General features: G+C 43.6%; 1 protein-coding gene across 3 annotated transcripts in view; it reads left to right on the top strand.

Annotated features, from left to right (window-relative positions):
• Window positions 1-22,921, top strand: part of LOC126481625 (ETS-like protein pointed) — an 808,396-nt gene that overhangs the window by 780,392 nt on the left and 5,083 nt on the right. For all 3 annotated transcript variants that reach the window (XM_050105514.1, XM_050105515.1, XM_050105516.1), the window contains 3 exons: window positions 12,400-12,525; window positions 14,264-14,578; window positions 16,459-16,710. In XM_050105514.1, coding sequence (XP_049961471.1) covers window positions 12,400-12,525; window positions 14,264-14,578; window positions 16,459-16,710 — 693 coding nt within the window. The remainder of the gene's footprint in view (window positions 1-12,399; window positions 12,526-14,263; window positions 14,579-16,458; window positions 16,711-22,921) is intronic.

The following is a 22,921-nucleotide window of genomic DNA, read 5'->3' as shown; positions in this document are numbered from 1 at the left end:
CGTAGCTTCTGGAATACTTAACTTCAATCCATCCTTTTGGTACATCTGGAGATTGTGGCGATACAAGTGAGACTCTTTAGATACATGCAATGTTACTAATGGCGCCTTGCTAGGTCGTAGCCATTGACTTATCTGAAGGCTATTCTAACTATCGGCTCGGCAAAGGAGCGAGGCTTCGTCAGTATAGTCGCTAGCTACGTCGTCCGTACAACTGGGGCGAGTGCTAGTCCGTATCTCGAGACCTGCCTTGTGGTGGCGCTCGGTCTGCGATCACACAGTGGCGACACGCGGGTCCGATATGTACTAATGGACCGCGGCCGATTTAAAACTACCACCTAGCAAGTGTGGTGTCTGGCGGTGGCACCACAACACTCACTGAAGTGAAGTGTTTCGTGCAAGTTTAAATGGTATAGTAGGCTTAAAAATAGCTTGCCAACAAAATTAGCTGGAAATGAAGCTCGTTATTAGGTACTTTTTCGTCATCCCTCTGTCAATTTGGCAATGAAAATGTAACAGTATTGTTTAGCTTAACATTGCTAGAGTCGTACAACATTGCTTACCGACGTGTTGCGGAGAGTGGCCGAGAGAAAACCACGGGTCTGCTGTGAGTTGCGGGGTCGGTGTGTATTGGTGTACTGGAGGAGTACGGACACTGAGCAGGTGTAAGTGGCGGAGTCGGTGTGAGCCTGTCTGTAGGTAGTCTCGCGGCGCCCTTTGTCCGCTGTAGCCGGAAGCCGCACGGCGTCGCGGCGCCTGTCTGCATTCGGGAACAGCCGGCCGGCGCTCGGCCGTTCATGAAGAAAACACACTATTTAAAAAATCCAACAAGATACGGCAATGACATTTTGTACCATGCTTTACGTGAAACTGACACTTTACTGTTAAGTTCCTTTAAATTTTTATTTTCAAAAAATATAGGCCTACCTTTTTCTCAGAAACTATGCGAGAGATTTCTACAAATTTTCTCTATTTAATCTCTTTGCATGTAATGAGATTTTTTTTGAACATATCGAATAGAAGTTGGGGTCTATTGTAAAAAATTTTAATTATAATTCTGTAAGTATAATATAAAATTCATGCAAAATTCCTAGCACTTTGCCTCATATCTCAGCTCACACTCAGAATTTCAAAATTTGCTCTTGAGGCAACATCTATTTGGTTTATAGAAATAAGTGTACAAAATTTCATAATTGTAACCTTCATAGACTGTGAGAAAAAGATACACAAACTTTAAGAACGTATTGTTTAGAAAATGCAATTTAAAGTTCAACCCAACGTTATTTTCTTTTGCCACCTCTTCAGAAGGCCCCAGATTTGTACTCAGTGCCCTCTTTAAGACTTCTCTTTTGGTTTCTTGTTTTCTGCCTTCTTTCCTTTACTAGGTCTACAACTGACTTCTCAGCCGCAGAGAGGCGCTGTAAATCTATTTTTCTCAAGATGTCTTGAGTGAAATTTCGCATCTTAAAGCCCATTCTTTCTGATTCCTTCAGTCTCCCTAGGGTCCCAAAATTAAATATAAGAACTGCATCGTAAGTTCTAATTCTGACAACTGTAGCAAATGAAAATGTGGTTTTAGGGCGTCGCCTCCATACGAGACACATTTGGATTCTGAGTTTTGCTACGAACACACTTTTGTAGAAGTTCAGATTCGTCCAGACACCCTTTACGTGGGGCTGACAACACCCAGGATACAATCTGGAAGGCTTTCCTAGTGAATGTAGGGATTGTTATCCTTCTGAGACTGTAGACATTAACAGCAGCTAATGTGGCACAGATGATGAATAGGCTGTTCATCTCTTGACACCATATGGAAATATGTAGCCCATACTGCACTTTTCATGTGACATACACTGAATAGTTCTGTCTGATAGCTTTGCCATAACAACTTGAAGATTGTCTGTCATCTTCTTTATGAGTGCGTTTTGTCCACCAGTATCCTTTCGATCTTTCAACATCTTGCCCTTCTTGTCACTGACAAGTAAGAGATGATAAAGCCAAAGACCACATATCACGGCCTTCTAAATATATCCGCAAGCTTGCTTGCCAGTAATCAACAGAATAGTTGTTCACTGAGTTAACATTGAAGTGTTGCTTCAAAAAATGGGCTTGGCAGGTAGGTCGCGTCACACATTTTATTATTTTTCAGGCACTTCGGATGCGATTTCATTGGGAACTTATTGTTCATGAGTGCTACTAATAAGTAAAAATAATTTGAAAATTGACATTTTCGCTCAATTTCACGACACTTTCTAGACGAGTGGTGGTCCATGGCCATAAACCTCATATTTCTTGAACTATGAGTCGTAATATGATGTAATTTGGAGGTCCATTCAGTAGTATATGTGGAAACTGTTTGCAAACTGTGTTGCGGGTAATATGTCATACTTTGAGACTCAGGCTTCGTCTGGAAAATATTAATTGAAAACAAATAATCTGCAAGATACACATCCTGTTGGACTGTGTACTACACTTTTATAGTACAGGCATGCGTAGATATACTGGCGGCACAGTTAATTTACTGATTCGACGAATCACTTACCGCAGAACAATGCACTTACATGTTGGATTCTGCTGTGAAACAACACATCACAGCGTGCAGGATGGAACATCGCGGATGAATATCGCGAACATTTTCAGAAAACTGCTCACGTAATTTGCTGCCACATAAATCACCCTGAGCTCCTTTTCAAACTTTAGAGCGCTGAAATGCGAGAGCGTATATAGTATGGTAGCGTGTTCAAACAGTATGGATTCAGCGTTAGCATAATTTTAAATTTAAGAGTATAGCGCAGTGGATTAGCGATTCGTGATGCCTTGATTATCTCACTCCATATTGAAGTCCGAGTATTCTGTCGCAGATTCCAATTTTTTTTTAAATCATTTATTCTGTGTTTTGATACAATGTTAACTGGTCATACGACTCGGGATTCGACGAGAAATGCGGAGCCTTCTACATTTGAACGCGTGTCTGGTTTCTCTCACGTAACATGCAACAGTGTTGTGCAGTGGTTAGAGCAGCATGAAGTGAAGTGAAGTGGATAGACACGTGCGAATAACTGTAACAGGCAGGAGACTGGCTGGCAACAGGTATCGCTCCTAATATACTCGCACTTTTTCCCCTATAGCGCTCCCTAAGATTGGCAAGAACAACATGTTTCATGCCTTCTTTTACGGTAAAACAATACCTAAGTGCAGTACACAGTGGCAGTGTTAAACGCAGCGACGTTCCGTTTTGCGAGAATAGATTTTTATGTTTCAATGTAAACGATTACGCAAAACTGTTAGTTCAAGACTATTTCAGTTTTGGATAAGTGAAATAATTAAAATCTGTGTGTCATTTATGCTGTTCTCAAGTGTTCCTCGCGAAGTGTGAGACAAGAGTCTCATTTCCATTAGTAAAACTCGTCTCGTCTCTCATCTATCAGCACTCCTTTCGGAAGCACCGGATTAAATGTTTGCAAACTGTTCCTTTGTCTAATGGCTGTTAATGATTGCGATATGATTGCGATATGATCAGCGATACTGCACAACCCTGTTCCTGAAGAATGTGATAAATCTGTCAGTATACAGTGGCAATGCCCACTCCCAAACAAAATCTTTAGTTTAAAAGCTACCTTAATCGCAAAAAAGTTTATTTCACACAATAAATATCACTGGAATAGCAGACGCACGCTAGCAGAACGGGCTTTTCCTTTGTAACGAGCCACTCTGATGAATCACGTTTGCAGAATGTTTCATTTACGCAAAGCCTTAATGCAAGTCACACCACGTGCTAAGAAGGTTTGAGTTATTTGCGCGTTATAAAACCAATTACCACACAGGCAGTTTATTTTTCTGAAGTGATAAAAAGTTTTCCTCAACCTCGGCATCAAAACGCAATGCTGCACGTTGCCGCAGTGGTATGAAATGATGTAGATGTGTAATTCAATCAGAAATTAAATGTACCGGCAGCTACTTCTTTGTACGTTATTTCGTATCAGAAGCATTTCCACGCTATCCAAACCGAAAGAACTATTGTCATGATTTACATCGAAATCTTGTAGGGCCTTCAAGAGATTAGTGCCCACCAACTACTATCTCGAAACGTAGTTGGCATAACATTGCGATGCATAATGTGACCTAGAGTCCAGTGACATTATTGATGCAAAGTGCCTGCAATCAAAAGAAACTGCTAACTCCATGGTTATATCCACCATACGCGTTAGAAATTTTGTTCCAGATCTTGTTTTATCCGGAACATATACTGATTATTTTCGACTGGTGAGCAGTTGTAGTAGTCAGAAAGAGTGACTGTACTCACAGGATATCTTGTTTGTTCCTCTTTTGATCTGCAGAATTACAGTGATGTACATTGATCAAGGTGAGGAGTAGTTTTCTATTTCTTACAACACTAATAACAGCGATGGAAACGTCATTTGGCCAGAAGACGCGTTAAAACGACGAACTTCAAGTTGCGGAGAAGCAGATTTGCTCTTTTGACTGGGAAAGAGAATACAAAACAACCCATAAGTTTTATGACGATTTATTTTTCTCTAGAACGATCCCATTGACCACCACTTAATTAAAACTGCAGTTTCGTCGGCCCGAAGAATAGCTAAGCAAACCGATCGAAGCTCGACTCTCTGTTTTGTAGTTATTTAGTTTTCCCGTATGGCGCAGCCTAACTCTCAACAGGATCTTAATCAAGCTGCCGAAGGCTAATATACCGTTACCGTACGGAGGGGTAAAATGAGAAAGTGCGCCTTCCTCAGTACGTAAGTCTCAGCACAGAAGACGAGCGCTATGGTAATAAATCCTACATCGGATTCTATTTCGGACATGAACTTTGCAGGCATATGATGACCTCCCTTTGGTAACGATAAGACACTGTTCAGCGCGTGACATTTTGTGGAGCACACGGGGAAGTAACTTATCCATTTGAGAATTCAACAAGGAGAAAACCGTTTATCTGACGGCCGCTCAAACTCTTTAAATCTGTGTAGTCACAGACTCACTAGTCTGTAGCACTTTCTCCTTGTACAGAAAGAATCTCGTTTCTTTCTTATGTTTTCCCTCTAAACTTACTGAGCATCTGTTGATTACTCAGTAATGGTCCAAATGACTAAGTGGTTGTGACGCGTCTTCGAATCCTTTCGATCTCTTTACACACGTCCTGCAAGGTTCGTACACGAGCTATAATATACGTCGAGAAGGACCACATGATATCATTACACACAACAGACGAGGTGCCGTATTACTTCATGTACTACCCAATGTTTCTCGTAGACAAGTAATCATGCCCTTTAATTAGGCAAAGACACTGCGCAGGGGCGACGAAAACGTTTCGCAGAATTCGCCGACGCGATCACTACTTCGTTTCCTTTGTTCTGTGCTGTGTGAGTTGTCTTCGCAAGAAACTTCTGCTTTAGGTGAGGCGGATGCGAGGAAAGGCATGAGGTCGCGCGGCTGTGGAACTTCACCGGTCGGAGGCCGTTCCAGGCGAGCGCGCGCCAGTCCCCGCCTTCCACTCCGCCGTCTGTTTACACTTTCCCGCCCGAGCTGTTGTCCGGTCGGGCGGGGCAGGACGCTATTGGGGGGAGGCGTGACACTGCCAGCCAATTGGCGCGCCGTGGGCTCCGCCCTGGCCTCCATTGGCCGCCGCTGTTGCGTAGCCACGCCTCCCGCTGTCCCACCCGGCCGCGGGTCCAGGGAACAATGGGCTGGACACGAGGTGGGCGCAGTCGGCCGCCCGTGTGCCATTAATCTGGTCACTGATGCGGCCAGTTTTAATTAACATCGCTCGGCCACTAACGAGCAACCGGCACACAATGAGCGGTCGCATTGAGCCGATACGTTGAAACTGTGCTCTCTCCAAATAGGGTCACTCATTAGCGGGTAAGCTTGCCTCTGCTGATTAGATAATTGCGACAATGGTCACAACGAAGTTGTATCGGATTACGCTACACGCGTGCTAAACTAGGGTCTGTAATTTCGTTTGCCCATTTCACTGCACGACGTTTAGTCCGTGTACGTTGTCGTCATATTATTCGATATACACACATTTTCGTTGCCATAGGCTGTAACTGTCACACTAATTCGAGTTAACGTAACTGTAATTGAATAAATGTGGATGTGGAGCCACAACATACTTCTCTTCTTAGTTTGCACAGTTGGTTTTATGATCTCGATGATACTTTAAAAATACTGCGTTCGGAAAAAAAGAATGTCTGTTGTCAGCGAAGCTATAGCTAATTCTCCTGCCTGCAAAGATGTATGTCGCATGTTCACAAACTGACACATCCTACAATGTTATTACATACACTAGCTGAATTTTCGCTTGCGTGTAGGCAGCTGTATGTTGCCAAGGTGAAGGAGGACTCTAACGAGCCCCACGTCGTTTTGAGCGGTAGGCCTCTGATTAAATTTATATCATTGCTTTAGTATGTCACCCAGCGTCGAAAGTTCGCGGAGGATATTAGCTCATGGAAGGTCTCTGGCAGTCAGAAGCTTGCCAATATACTAATTTTAGCTTTCACCAGGTCGACTTTCTGATTCTCCGACAGAAGAGATGAGCGTCTGATAAATCACCCGTTTTCTTTTTCGTAAATCACTTGTCTTGCTTTTTACAGCACACTGATCCACAAGTCTCATACGTCAACTGTACAGGTGAACTGACTGTCATTCGGGTGTCTTATCACACAATTTACCACGGTATTTCGAAATTTGCCACGGCTTTAGCCCATTCTTCGTTTATATGGTAACCTCTTCGAGTCACTACGCATTCTAGCGAACTTCAAACTCTCAGCCCATCTCCTTGTTGGTCTTAATACACCATAAATACCGTTCGGGGCAGTGCACGACCTTGGAAGCCACACGAGACATTTACAAGCTCAAGAAATTACCTGCGCCGCTTGTCGACATACGCACGCCACATCATATAAGCATTTAAGGATAATACTAATGAGCGATATGAAATAAAACGATCATGCAGAATTCAAAGCCATTATTGGTGAAAGCAAATGGAAGACCAAATTTGTTGGAAGGGTTCTGGGAAAATACGACTGATCTGTAATAGAGATCGCATACGAGACGCTGGTGTGACGTTGTGGAGTTCTGTTCCAGTGTTGGTGTCCTCATCAAGTAGGCACGACAACAGACATCAAAAGATCACAGAGACGCGCTACTAGGACTGTCATACGTTGGTAGGGTCCATACGAATGTGTAACAGAAAAGCTGAGGAACTTAAAACGTGGATTCTTGAAAGCAAGGCAAAGTAGTTCTCGCAAAACCCAGTAAATTTACAGGACATTTATTCAAATGTGCGACCGCTATGCTGCTACGAGCATATGTCTTGCGTAGGGATCCTCAGTATACACTACACGATTAAAAGTATCTGGACATTAATATGGGGTGTGTCCAGCCTTCAACTTTTTGGCGGCTTGAACTCAGCCAAGGACACTTTCAGTGAGGTATCTGAATGTTTGTGGAGAAGTGACAGCCCATTCTTCATCAGGAATGAGACCGGGTAATGCAGTGGTTTTGGACGCTGGGGTTCGGAGAGAAATCGACGTTCCAACTCATCCCAAACGTAGTGGGTTCAGCGCGTGATTCTGGGCAGGCCAGTCCATTAAAGGAATGTTATTATCCACAAACAAGTGTCTCGCAGACGGTGCTTCATGACAGGGTGCATTATCATGCTGATAACAATCATAGACTCCGAATAGTTCCTCTACTGACCGCAGTACATAATGCTGTAAAATGGTGATCGTATTCCTCCGCGTTTAGCGTGCACTATGAGAGGACAAAATATACCATTACATCACATCCTTCGTACTTCTCCACTAGTACTACACATGATGGAAGGTGAAGTTTTCGAAGCACTCTCCAAACCCAAACCCCTCCATCGGACTGCTGCAGGGTATAGCGTCATTCATCACTCCAAGTACCTCTTTCCAGTCATTCACTGTCCAGCGGCGTCCCTCACATCAAGCGTCGTTTAGCATAGACTATAGAACTGTGTGGCTGTAGAGGGGCTGACCTGCCATTCTTTTTAACTGCCTTCAGGTAGTCATTCGGCTCGGTGGGACTTTTACGAGTGATTGCTTTCGCCGATTTGATGCGATTTTTTACAACCACGTTTCGCAATGCTAAGCGGTCCTTCTCCGTCAGTAGATGAGGTCTGCCTGGTGTTGGTTTAACTGTGGCTGGTTACATTTCACACCACATCAACAACAGTCTACTTGGACGATTTTAGAAGGGTTGAGATGTCCCTAACGGGTTTGTTACTCAGGTCCACGTTCGAAAACACTTATCTCTCTTCTGACCGACCCATTCTGCTGTTCCTGCTACTCTGCTGACAACACAGTACTCCGCGCCATCCTTTTATCCTGGCGTCCGCCTCCAGTGACATCTAGTACTCAGTTCCAAATTACATAGGTGTGTCCGGTTACTTTGAACAGACAGTGTAAGAGAGGAGAGAGTAGGGCGCGTACAGAGACGGCATTTTTTCCCCTTGATCATCACGCGAATAGAGCAAATAAGAAAATCGATAATAATGGTACTCCGTGCCATGCACCGACGGTAGTTTGCGGAGTACGTAGACGTACAGTCCTTCGGTATGACCTCGATGCTGTCGCACAGTTCTGTCGCCAGCCAGAATGCCATTCCCCTTGGTTGAATTAGAGACCTCTCTGCAGCGTCCTACAGCAAAATTCTGAAGGTATTATCCATCGAAGGTCCCGTGATGATGCTGAAAACGTGAAGATTATTCGTCGACACAGACATTTGCCACCGGTCTATGCCTCATTCTTGTCACGTGAGGAACAACTGACATAAGGTGTGAGGAGCACAGTGGGCGCATTGTGAGCAGTTGCACATTGCTGCCAGACTTTGGCACTGATAAAGTCACTCCCTCACAGTTTTTGGCTCAAGTGCGGAGACCAACCTGGCTCTCTTGTTACAGCATCCAGTACGGAGTATACCTTCTTGTTGTCCCCATGTAACAGCTTCCCGGCCGAACACAATGAATAACGAAATTTCTGTAACTGTCTTCACAGCGGAAGCTCAAAAGCAAACGTCATTTCAACAGTTCCATTCTGTAACGAGGTGTTTTATGTGGTGCACTATATGTCTGGCCCTCGGCTTTCCGCGTTTGCAGTAAGACAAGCGCGTTACAGAGCAGTATTACGCGGCGTCGGTGTTACGAAACGCGCAATTAATGGTGGCAGGCAGAGCGAGGAGGCAGCCAGGAGAAAGCCGCGTGTGGGCGCGCGCCTCGCTGCCCATATGGAACGCCGAGCGACCACCGAACTTGGACGCACCGAGGCAGTGTTTCCCAGTTTGCGAAATATACGTTGTATGTACTCAGAATTCTTTAATTTCGGATTAATCTTTGCCACGTTTGAAGCAGACAGTACAAGGATGTTAGGAAATAATACGTTCTCGTTGGCTAAAGGATAAATAGTGCATGCCTTTTAAACGCTTTGAAACTTGTAAATATCTTCTGGCACACGAGTACATAACATCTGGAATTTCTTTCCGTAGGATTAGACGCTTAAAAATTGTGTGGGGTGGTGAGAACAAGCATGGAGTGGAAATACCTATGGAGTAAGCACTCGGATACGCAGAATAGGATTTGTGTCGACAGCCTACATTGTCACCCACGTCACGTGACTGTGTGACCTGTGAAAAATAAGTGTTCCTTCTTTCAAGTATTTCGATGTTCATCTCTAGCACTGAAGGCGATTTTAAAGTTTCGTGTGAACAATACTGCTATACCAAAAGTCATGTGCCATTTCTCGTTTGAAGTTGGCGCCACCGCAGTAAGCTGCCACTCCATGCTCCTACTCTGTAGGCACAACGGAAAAAAGTAAAAATATTGCAGTTTCCTGTTCGTTGTTTATTGATTTAGAATCTCATTGTTGCCGGCCGGGGTGGCCGAGCGGTTCTAGGCGCTACAGTCTGGAACCGCGCGACCGCTACAGTCGCAGGTTCGAATCCTGCCCCGGGCATGGATGTGTGTGATGTCATTAGGTTAGTTAGGTTTAAGTAGTTCTAAGTTCTAGGGGACTGATGACCTTAGAAGTTTAAGTCCCATAGTGCTCAGAGCCATTTTGAATCTCATTGTTATAGTTAAGAATATGCAGATGTGTGTAGTCATTCAATACCACCCTTTTTAAACATTATTTTTTTAAATGTAGCTTTATCGATATGCCAGAACACCCAGCGACAAAACGTGATGAACTTACATTTTATGTAGGTTTATTTTTTCCATGAGTTTTTCTTTATTAGTAATTCATGTCCGAACTTTTCCCAAGTGTTGAAATCAACCTTTTTAACGCTGGAAGGCCATTGTAGTAAAGAATTCTTACAAGATGTTTTCAACATGGACAATGGAGCGCAAGGAACTTATTAAACTAATTGGACGTCTTATAACCGATTGTCCGTATATGAACGATAATGTTTCTGTGAAGTGAGCAGTGGCGAGGTTCTGATAGTTATTTGTTTGCCGCAGGTCAACGCGCCCAGATTAGAAGTACAAGCAGTGGACACGGATTATTTACATGACGGTAATTGTGAAGACTTGGCGCGCGTAAGCTGCCATAGGTCTTAGCACTTTACATCACCGACTTAGGCCTACTCTTTACGGAACACCACATTGTCTTTTACCTTGTGCTTACAACGCCATTATTTTGCACTACAAGTTCAGGGCCATATTCTTGAAGGTTACGCGTCTATTACTCTCGTGAGTTTCCTACAGCTGGTTACTCTCAGTTGCAAAATTCAGGGAGCTTCTCACTTGTAAGCGAAATTATTTGTAACATACACTCATCGATTGGTACATTACTCTTTACATAATGTCTATGTTTTGGCTTTTTTCAAAGAAAGCCTGATTGAGAGTAAACTCAGCATTTGAACAATCCAAATGAGACTAGTAAAATATTTAATATTTGGATAGTTGTAAAATGTCTCAAAACATTGCAAATTATGCAAAAGTATATAGTTGGGTGTTTGCGAGAAATGAGTGTTTTATTACAAGTTCCATAACTACTGCAAGAGTCTGAAAATTGTTGGTGTGCAATCGTATTGTGGAAATCCTCGTTTTGTATCAGTAATATGTTTTCACTGTTACATATGGCAATAGTTGGATTTTACTAGACTGCATCGTTCTCCCAGAGTATATGATTTGATCTGTCTAGCACTAGGTGTTAGCTGTCTAGATAGGATTGGGCGCGGCAGGGGCGTCGAAATCGCGAGAGATCAGCTGCTTAATCAGGGTATAATTTTAGGCGGACTTTCACACCCGTTGAACAAAATGCCATCACAGTTTCTTCTTTCCGTCTTACATACCCAATCTCCTTACAATTCCAAAACATACACCCCATTGATGGAACAAGATACTTTGGCAGTGAAGCCTGACAGGGTACTTTCCGTCTCCAAGAAGCAGTAGGATTAAGTAGATGGAATGCAAAAGATAGAAAATCTTGGGCAGTCAGCGTTACATGCTTTATCTCGGAATAGTCCCTTTGTAGTCTGAAGTACAAATGGCAGACAGGAAATTCAGTTATCTGGTTTAATAAAGAAAGAAGCATTTAAAGTAAAATTTGTACGTTTGTTTTCTGAGTGTTTCTCATCGGGCATTGTTAGCATTTCGAGATTGACGAGGGCTTTTGGTTGTCGAGAGTGGAAGGGTTATATAGTTCCAAGAAACTCACCTGTGAGAGCGTTCAGTAAAATCATTACGAAGGACATCTGATTTCACAGAAGGATGTAAAAATATATTACCGTGCTGGCGCAGGTCACACGACAATCACACAGAGTAGGAATATCTATGGAATGAGCATTTATTTTCAACCTACATTGCCCTGTATGTCACGTGGTGACTTGGTATTTTCCCATGAAATTTACTGTTGCTTCTTTCACGTATTGCTATTTACATCGGTAGCAGCAACAATTATCAACCATTGCTGTTACTAATAAATAAATGTGTAAAAATAGGATACTTACAATACTGAAGTTGGCTTTAGAGCAAACTGTAAACAGAGTGTGACGATTTCGTTCTAATATCGGCGACAAGCGTAATTCTGTGTGTTCACTCCTACTGTATAACGAATCATAACGATAGAATTTGAAGAGCATGACACCAACAAAAACCTATCAAGAGGTACACTCCACATGTAACGTCTGCAACTTATGTGCAGTCGTTTGTCTTCTCGTAGCACGCGTGAACGAACTGGCAAACGACAACGATACGAGGTACAATTCGCCTTGTGTGCGTTAATGGTAAACGACAATGGCATCGCTGAGGAAAGCGTTCGTTTAAATTTGGGGGGGGGGGGGGGGTGTAGCGACGTTACTGGTGGGATGACAAGCTGTACGCAAGTGCCGTTGTGCTAAACGCTGGTGTTGTGTTGTGTGCAGGCGGGTACAGCCACCTGAGGTCGCCGGCGGTGCCGCCGCGCGACGCCGACTGCGGCCGCGACGAACCGACGCCGCCGCCCGCCTTCATACACCTCCGCCCGCCCGCCGGATACCACATCAAAGACGGTGAGTGCTGCGGCCGCCACCTACACCTCATTACTGCTCGCTCCCGCTTCCCATTGCCTCCTCCTCGTCTTCCTGAAATCGAGAAACCGTTGGCGCTTCTGGTCATACCACCGCAGTCTGAGACCTTGACCGCTCAGCCAGGGACAGTGACAATATCTTATACGACAAGCTAAACGATATTGATCTGAAAAGTTTTGAACGTAGCTCGTAACACGCGGTGTTATTTTACGTCAGTTCGATACCTCAGTTGCAACAAAACTGGACTAAATGGTCCCTCCAAAACGGGCAGAACTGGTTAAACAGATAGAAATCAACGATAGCTGGCAACGTATCACCATGCCTGTGTACTTAATTCTTGCTAGTGGCTGAAAACTTTTATGGTATAAACCGATGATGGCAACGAGTGATTTTTATATCACGAATATGGATAGAAACGGCCGTGACGTTTTCCAACACGTATCACTATTAGGCACTACTATGAAACGGTTAGATCCTGCACGTAATTACGAAGTTCATACTTTTGGTGTAATGTTGTGAATGCTGGGAAATATTGACAGTGTACTTAGAAGTATGTAATAACATTTTGTTTGTGCAATAAACCTCTGCTGTTGCAGGCCTGTTTCAGGAATTATATACCTGGTAGAATCATATTACTGGGCAAGACTTATGTCTACATATTTTATATCCGTTTGACTCGTTCTCTACCAATCTGTGTCTTAATGTTCTCAACTCCTTTTGCATCTATTAGTCTTGTAGTTTAACTGCAAGTATTGACACAGTCTCCTTGCCATCTCTGTGTTTCTACTGAAATGTTATCAACAGCACCACTGCTCGTTTCCATAACTCTTGTAAAATGTATGACGAAGCAGTGTATGAAATGCCAAGGGACTGTTGTATATCTGTAGAATAGTACGCCCTAAGCATTTAAATTAAAGCGGTCATTTAATATTATCTCATTCTGTTTAGAAGTTAAAACGTTTAATAACATGTTTAATCGTTCGATAAGTAACTAAAAATCACCGTCTGGAGCTCAGAATATCGTATTACTAAGAACTTCCCCATGAATTTCTACTTTGCAGATCAGCTTCAATGTGGTAATAACTGTAATATCTAAGGGTATCAGTGCTTTCAGATTAGGATTTGTTCGTAATATAAGTGACAGCACTGCATTCAAGTTCACTTTTCAGAGTGGCCAGTCCTCCCTAAGTAATTATAAATTCCGACGAAAAGACCTTACTCCGCTTGCACATAGCGAAACGAAACAAAACTACACAATCACGCTCAATGACTAGACAAATGACTCGCAGCCATATTGCCACACATAGATGATTCGTCACATGCGATTCATCACACTTTACGAGAATTCCGAACGATCAACAGTCGATCGCTGCAGCCGGCTGTTTTTCCACATACATGCAATTCGCCCACGTACTGCAGTCTATGGGCAGATCGCGATCAAGATTGAACTATTACTGCGATCTGTCACTCTCGTATGGGGCCTGTTAGAGTACAGTAGTATCTTCGTCGTAGACTTATCTTCTCGTTCTGGAATTTTAAACGGTTACTAGGAGAGCTCATGCAGAGATTTGAACGTAAGAGGGACGCACCTTTGAGTTCGTGAGGCTTTCTCAGGTGGCTTACACGAAAAACCAGGCTTGCAAAAGAAGTGTGAATGTCGAACTGAGTTGGCCAGCACGGCGGTCTGCACGGACCGTGACGAGTGTCCCCGTTTGCGCAGGCGGCGCATTCGGTCCTCTGGAGCCGACGCTGGGGCAGGCGCAGGCGGCGGCGCTGGGCAGCGCCGACGACGGGTTCGGCGCCCCGCAGCAGCCCCCGCCCCCGCAGGCGTCGCAGCAGCCGCCCCCCTCGTCGCAGCCGCCCCCGCAGGGCCAGCAGCCGCCGTCCGGTCCCGCGCACTTCGATCACGACCAGGACTACCACTCGCTGGACGCCCACCAACCACCGCCCTACCTCGAGTCTTCCCCGGAGTTCTACTCTGCTGCGCCTCCGCTCTTCGACAAGTACCAGCAGTACGTCAAGAACTTCAGCCGCGGTGAGTAACGTCGTAGCACTTCTTTATCTAACTGCCTCGCAACGTGCTGCGTATCAAACAATTTTCCTCTCCGAGGAGGAACGCTGCTATGACCCCTGTAGTCTGTTTCTGTAGATGAACGTTACTCATATGGGAAACAGCACACTTCCTCTCGAGTAGTGAATAACAGTGCTTGGCTTGACACTCGCAACTAGCATCTTCAACTTTTTCACTCTCCTCTCCTTTTGTGTCCGTTGCACTCTCTTTAAATCGCAGAAATTTAACAATTTGCTGGTTAAAGCAGTTTCTGGGTTCGAGCTGAGAGACGGCAGATTGTTAGGTAGTTTTATACGCACTGGGTGAAATGAAATGTCTCCTACCCTTAAAAGTCCAGCTCTTCTCTTTTATTCGTTGAAATAACTACCATTCCAAGTAAAGATCTCCCGTGAGTCTGACTACAACATCACTGATGCAACAACATAAATTCACGATTATCAGCTGTTTCCGTTGCAGTTAAATCACCTATTAATTTAGTATTTGATTGTACAAATTGCTTAAATTATACGTAAGGCGTGATTCCCTGTCGTAGGTAGGCTAGTTCCGTGCATCTCTTCGTGTTAGCGCATTTGTGCAAGTCTTTTCATATCATTTTACACTAACTGCTGGACATTCCATACATTTGAACCTCCTTATTATATTTGATCTTTGGCCTTCCTGTACAATCACCCACTAGCCAGTCACCAAATTATTCTGTGATGTCTCAGGATTTGTCCTACTAATCGATCCATCGTAGTTGAGCCGCAAATTTCTTTTCTCCCCAGTCTCATTCAGTATCCTTTCATTAGTTATTCAATCGACCACCCAATCTTCAGTATTCTTCTGTAGCACCATATTGGAAATGCTTTCCCTTATTGTTTGTAACGTTCATTGTTCACACTTCACTGCCATATAAAGCTACGCTCCAGTTGAATGCTTCCAGAGAACACTTATTTGTATCCGACTTCATCGGACTACTACTTTCCAGAAAATCTTTTCTTGCTTTTGCCAGTCTGCATTTTATATTCTCTTTACCTTTTGCATCGTTCATCATTTTGTTGTCCAAATAGGAAAACATTTCTATTGCATTTCGTGTTTGCTTTTGCCGTTATCCCGCATTGTGCGCAGGGTCGGCAGGATTAAGAACGGAGTTGGCATGGTTAATTTTAAGGGGTGGCCGGATGCCCTTCCTGCCGCCACGACATACCCCTCAGGACGGAATTCGTGTACCCCAGCTGTCTGCGTCTAGTGTAAATCGTGAAATAGTGTGAAAGTTTCAAATGTCTGTGAGTCGTGTAACTGAGGCGGGACGTGGGGACCAGCCCGGTATCCACCTAGTAGGATGTGGAAAACCGCCTGAAAACCACATCCAGGCTGGCCGGCACACCGGCCCTCGTCGTTAATCCGCCGGGCGGATTCGATCAGAGGCTGGCGCGCCACCCGAGTCCAGGAAGCCTGGCGGGTCCTATTGCATTTCCTGTCTCATGTGTTAATAATTTCCCTCCATATATATTTTAATTCGACTACCTTCCACTACCTGTGATTTACTTATGTTGGTGTTCATCTTATAACTTCTTTTCATGACACTATCTGTTCCGCTCAGCTGGTATTCCAAATCCTTTGCCATCTCTGACAGAATTACTGTGTCATCAGAAAACAACGCAATCTTTTATTCGTTCTGTCTATACTTGACTAATGCTTCCCTTGTCGCGTCCTCCTTCTCTTATAACTGCACTTCATCATCCATAATAACCAGAGAATCTCGAAGGGTGTGTTCCAGTCAACATTATCAAAAGATATGACCCGTAATTGTAGAGTGTGTGGCGCGACAGAGGCTTCATCTCGACTTCCCTCGTCGGTTGCAGCTCGCTACGGCGGCCACCACGACGGGTATGCCGACGCGTACGGGTCGCCGTACGACGCGTTCCAGACGGTGCCGACGAGCGGCGACCACTGGGGCGGCGGGGGAGGCCCCGGCGGCGAGCACGCCGCCTTCCTGCAGCACGCCCACGCACACGCGCACCACGCGGCCGCGGCGCGCGGGCCGCAGGACCTGGCGCACAGCGCGCCCGACACCAAGCCCGTGCTGCAGCCCTCCATGCTCGCCGGATACTCAGGTCAGTGTCTAGCCGCTCACACGATGCCTTCTACGAGGTGTGATCAAAAAGTAACGGGAATTTCTTAATTTCGCGGGCTTTACACATCTCATTTCCAAGATCTTTTATCTCGTTGGTGCACGTGTCCCCGATGTGTGTGTCTGTAATTTCAGCTGTTTTGAATATTTACTTTATTGTTGTCAGTTATATGCTTTTTTGAGTGCTCGCCGAATTTTTAATTTGGAAAAAGATGGATCAGAGAAGTTGCATTAAATTTTGCGCGAAAAATGGAATTAAGTGCAGCACCGCAACCAGAATGTTGACTGTGGCTTTTGGCGAACCTATTACGAGTAAGGCAAGAGTTTACGAGGGTTATTAAACGTTTCAAAGGGGTCGAGAAGACATTCAAGACGACTACGATGTCCTGGATGTCCTATCACAACAATTATTGGCGACAGCGTGGAAGAAGTAAAGAAAATGGTTCTGGAAAATAGCCAAATCACCACTAGAGGGGTCGCTGATTTTTATTTAATCGTGTCAGAAGCATCTTACATAAAATCAGAATAATTGACACATACATATCAAGTATATAACAAATACAAAAAGTGTAAAAGTATACAGATATATAAGTGGGGTCAAGTAGTTTTTTATTTTATGAAGTCTTGGACCAGAATCTGGCCACGTCCAGCGCTTCTGGGGTGGCATTCGTCAAATCCTTCATGGTGCAGGTACTTGGGCGCAGCACACACTGCGTGAGGTGGGTGGTGGTTTGAGTGTGTCACACAGCGTCGGTTCATTTGAGAGGCCCCATTTGCGCATATTCTCTTTGGATCGTGAGACACCAGAGCGCAGCCTATTAAGAGATTTCCATGTCGTCCATCCTTCCATACGACCGGGAAGAAGTTCTTCGTTTGGGACTGACCATTCCCTGAGGTGCGTGTTTTCTTCTCGCCTTGTTGCCAGCGTCACTTGCTGCGGTGTCCCGACGATGTTTTCTGCACTTTAGTCGACGGCGGGCTGGCTGGTGTTTGTGGAGCAGGTGGGCTGGTGAGGTCAACGCCTTTGTCTTTTCCTTCCTGGCCACTACTTTCCTTCTAATATCTGGTGGGGCCACGCCTGCCAGGCAGTAAAATTTATGTCAAGGTTGGGGTCGCTGATGATGTCAGCATATCCCTTCGCTCGATTTTTTTTTATGTTTTGGGTACTGAACACATAGCAGCAAAGTATGTTCCGAAATTGTTGCATTTCGATCACACGAGACGTCACACAGACACCGCGTGAAAATTGCCAAATGAAGTCCACGACGACCCAGAACTCGTAAAGAAGATTGTAACAGGTGACAAAACGTGGGTATACGTGTATGATGCTGAAACTGAGGCCCAAACGTCCCGATGGAAACTGGCTGAAGAGCTGAGACTGAAGTCGACTGGTCTGAGTGCAAGTGAAGGTGCTTCTCAATGTTTTCTTTGGTAACTTCTTACTGATCCCGAGGCCGAATAGAACCTCGAAAGAATGTCGTTTTGTTACTGTTGGTGAGGTAAAAACAGAATCGTGGGAGGAGCTGAACACCGTAACAAAAAGTTGAGCTCTAGAAGTGCTTCCGAGATTGTAAAGAAAACTGGCACCAGTGTATTATATCTGAGGGGGATTACTTTGAAGGGCACAAAGTGATGTTGATTAATAAATAAAGATTCTTTAAGGGAAATGAAAATTCCTGTTGCTTTTTGTTCACACCTTGTATACATAAATGATCTTCCGCTTACAAATTTTGCCTCTTTTCGAGGGAATATGAGAACAGGTATAGAAAGTAGTACCAGTACACTTAATGAGAAAAAAGACAGGTAATGACATACCTAAATCATTAACAGATGGTTAAAGGCAAACGTATTACTGTTATATTTCGACAAGACTCGGTACGCACAACCCAGTACTTGTCATTGAACTTAGTTTTTGGAGTTACATGTCGATCAAAACTTTAACAGGAAAACCCACTGCCTAGAATTCATAGAGATGTAGTTCAACTACATTTACACTGTGCATGATTAGTGCTATATGCAATTTATATATGAAGAAATAACTTTATTCTCCATATTCCCATTTACTAATGGGTTGTGGAATACTTTCCTTGTGAATGTGGACTTTAAAGGAGAGTAATTTCATTATCTTACGCCTGTTATAAGAATTATATCTGGCGTCAGTTTGCAGAAACTTCTTCCAAAAACTTATTTTGACAAATGCGTTATGATACTTTTTTTCAGTTTTTAAGTCCATTGTCAATAGCAATATTTTTCTTTTCACAAAATCAATAGTCAGAAACAAGAACACAACACAGTAATCGAAAAACACACTCTACAAACACTTAGAATTTACCATTAGTACACACGTATTCAGCATTCTGCCAGAGCATGTTGCGGGTGGTGCAATGAGTTTTGAGATTGAATTAAAGAATTTTCTGTTGGCAAATCCTGATACTTCATTGAAGTGTATCTTCATAGAAACTATCAAAATTAATTTATATAAACACTGTTGTTGTTGTTGTGGTCTTCAGTCCTGAGACTGGTTTGATGCAGCTCTCCATGCTACTCTATCCTGTGCAAGCTTTTTCATCTCCCAGTACCTACTGCAACCTACATCCTTCTGAATCTGCTTAGTGTATTCATCTCTTGGTCTCCCTCTACGATTTTTACCCTCCACGCTGCCCTCCAATACTAAATTGGTGATCCCTTGATGCCTCAGAACATGTCCTACCAACCGATCCCTTCTTCTGGTCAAGTTGTGCCACAAACTTCTCTTCTCCCCAATCCTATTCAATACTTCCTCATTAGTTATGTGATCTACCCATCTAATCTTTAGCATTCTTCTGTAGCACCACATTTCGAAAGCTTCTATTCTCTTCTTGTCCAAACTATTTATCGTCCATGTTTCACTTCCATACATGGCTACACTCCATACGAATACTTTCAGAAATGACTTCCTGACACTTAAATCAATACTGGATGTTAACAAATTTCTCTTCTTCAGAAACGCTTTCCTTGCCATTGCCAGCCTACATTTTATATCCACTCTACTTCGACCATCATCAGTTATTTTGCTCCCCAAATAGCAAAACTCCTTTACTACTTTAAGTGCCTCATTTCCTAATCTAATTCCCTCAGCATCACCCGACTTAATTAGACTACATTCCATTATCCTTGTTTTGCTTTTGTTGATGTTCATCTTATATCCTCCTTTCAAGACACTGTCCATTCCATTCAACTGCTCTTCCAAGTCCTTTGCTGTCTCTGACAGAATTACAATGTCATCAGCGAACCTCAAAGTTTTTATTTCTTCTCCATGAATTTTAATACCTACTCCGAATTTTTCTTTTGTTTCCTTTACTGCTTGCTCAATATACAGATTGAACAACATCGGGGAGAGGCTACAACCCTGTCTTACTCCCTTCCCAACCACTGCTTCCCTTTCATGCCCCTCGACTCTTATAACTGCCATCTGGTTTCTGTACAAATTGTAAATAGCCTTTCGCTCCCTGTATTTTACCCCTGCCACCTTTAGAATTTGAAAGAGAGTATTCCAGTCAACATTGTCAAAAGCTTTCTCTAAGTCTACAAATGCTAGAAACGTAGGTTTGCCTTTCCTTAATCTTTCTTCTAAGATAAGTCGTAAGGTCAGTATTGCCTCACGTGTTCCAGTGTTTCTACGGAATCCAAACTGATCTTCCCCGAGGTTGGCTTCTACTAGTTTTTCCATTCGTCTGTAAAGAATTCGTTTTAGTATTTTGCAGCTGTGACTTATTAAGCTGATAGTTCGGTAATTTTCACATCTGTCAACACCTGCTTTCTTTGGGATTGGAATTATTATATTCTTCTTGAAGTCTGAGGGTATTTCGCCTGTTTCATACATCTTGCTCACCAGATGGTAGAGTTTTGTCAGGACTGGCTCTCCCACGGCCGTCAGTAGTTCCAATGGAATATTGTCTACTCCGGGGGCCTTGTTTCGACTCAGGTCTTTCAGTGCTCTGTCAAACTCTTCACGCAGTATCATATCTCCCATTTCATCTTCATCTACATCCTCTTCCATTTCCATAATATTGTCCTCAAGTACATCGCCCTTGTATAGACCCTCTATATACTCCTTCCACCTTTCTGCTTTCCCTTCTTTGCTTAGAACTGGGTTTCCATCTGAGCTCTTGATATTCATACAAGTCGTTCTCTTATCTCCAAAGGTCTCTTTAATTTTCCTGTAGGCGGTATCTATCTTACCCCTAGTGAGATAGGCCTCTACATCCTTACATTTGTCCTCTAGCCATCCCTGCTTAGCCATTTTGCACTTCCTGTCGATCTCATTTTTGAGACGTTTGTATTCCTTTTTGCCTGTTTCACTTACCGCATTTTTATATTTTCTCCTTTCATCAATTAAATTCAATATTTCTTCTGTTACCCAAGGATTTCTACTAGCCCTCGTCTTTTTACCTACTTGATCCTCTGCTGCCTTCACTACTTCATCCCTCAAAGCTACCCATTCTTCTTCTACTGTATTTAATTCCCCCATTCCTGTCAATTGCTCCCTTATGCTCTCCCTGAATCTCTGTACAACCTCTGGTTCTTTTAGTTTATCCAGGTCCCATCTCCTTAAATTCCCACCTTTTTGCAGTTTCTTCAGTTTTAATCTACAGGTCATAACCAATAGATTGTGGTCAGAGTCCACATCTGCCCCTGGAAATGTCTTACAATTTAAAACCTGGTTCCTAAATCTCTGTCTTACCATTATATAATCTATCTGATACCTTTTAGTATCTCCAGGGTTCTTCCATGTATACAACCTTCTTTCATGATTCTTAAACCAAGTGTTAGCTATGATTATGTTGTGCTCTGTGCAAAATTCTACCAGGCGGCTTCCTCTTTCATTTCTGTCCCCCAATCCATATTCACCTACTATGTTTCCTTCTCTCCCTTTTCCTACACTCGAATTCCAGTCACCCATGACTATTAAATTTTCGTCTCCCTTCACAATCTGAATAATTTCTTTTATTTCATCATACATTTCTTCAATTTCTTCGTCATCTGCAGAGCTAGTTGGCATATAAACTTGTACTACTGTAGTAGGTGTGGGCTTCGTATCTATTTTGGCCACAATAATGCGTTCACTATTCTGTTTGTAGTAGCTTACCCGCATTCCTATTTTCCTATTCATTATTAAACCTACTCCTACATTACCCCTATTTGATTTTGTGTTTATAACCCTGTAGTCACCTGACCAGAAGTCCTGTTCCTCCTGCCACCGAACTTCACTAATTCCCACTATATCTAACTTCAACCTATCCATTTCCCTTTTTAAATTTTCTAACCTACCTGCCCGATTAAGGGATCTGACATTCCACGCTCCGATCCGTAGAACGCCAGTTTTCTTTCTCCTGATAACGACATCCTCTTGAGTAGTCCCCGCCCGGAGATCCGAATGGGGGACTATTTTACCTCCGGAATATTTTACCCAAGAGGACGCCATCATCATGTAATTATACAGTAAAGCTGCATGCCCTCGGGAAAAATTACGGCTGTAGTTTCCCCTTGCTTTCAGCCATTCGCAGTACCAGCACAGCAAGGCCGTTTTGGTTATTGTTACAAGGCCAGATCAGTCAATCATCCAGACTGTTGCCCTTGCAACTACTGAAAAGGCTGCTGCCCCTCTTCAGGAACCACACGTTTGTCTGGCCTCTCAACAGATACCCCTCTGTTGTGGTTGCACCTACGGTACGGCTATCTGTATCGCTGAGGCACGCAAGCCTCCCCACCAACGGCAAGGTCCATGGTTCATGGGGGGGGGATAAACACTACAACACAATAATATTTCATTAAGTTGAGTAATTTCACTGTATTGCATTTATAACATCTACACCTGTCCACAATCTGGAGAGCCCACTCCACAAGATGTATAGCATCCAATGTAATGTAATGTGATAGCCGTTCGTGACTGCTCTTCATAAACAAAGTTGCAATTCCATAGCAAATGTCAAGAGGAGGCAGTATGTTAATTTTTTTTTGGGGGGGGGGGGGTCCATCAGTGAATACATCTCTTTGGCCATAGAGGCTACACCAGGTTCTTATAAGACTTTTAGAGATTGCACACTGCTCATTAACAAATACCCAACAAGACAAGCCAGTCTGCAGTGCTTGCAGTGTAAGTCACATTTGGAGAGTGGTCACATAAAACTAATGGGGCCAGTCTGTGATCTTCA

The sequence above is a fragment of the Schistocerca serialis genome, chromosome 5 (assembly GCF_023864345.2).
Source record: "Schistocerca serialis cubense isolate TAMUIC-IGC-003099 chromosome 5, iqSchSeri2.2, whole genome shotgun sequence".
NCBI classification, from domain to species: Eukaryota; Metazoa; Arthropoda; class Insecta; order Orthoptera; family Acrididae; genus Schistocerca; species Schistocerca serialis.
Note: the sequence above shows the minus strand (reverse complement) of the source record. Positions and strands in the feature narration are given on the sequence as shown.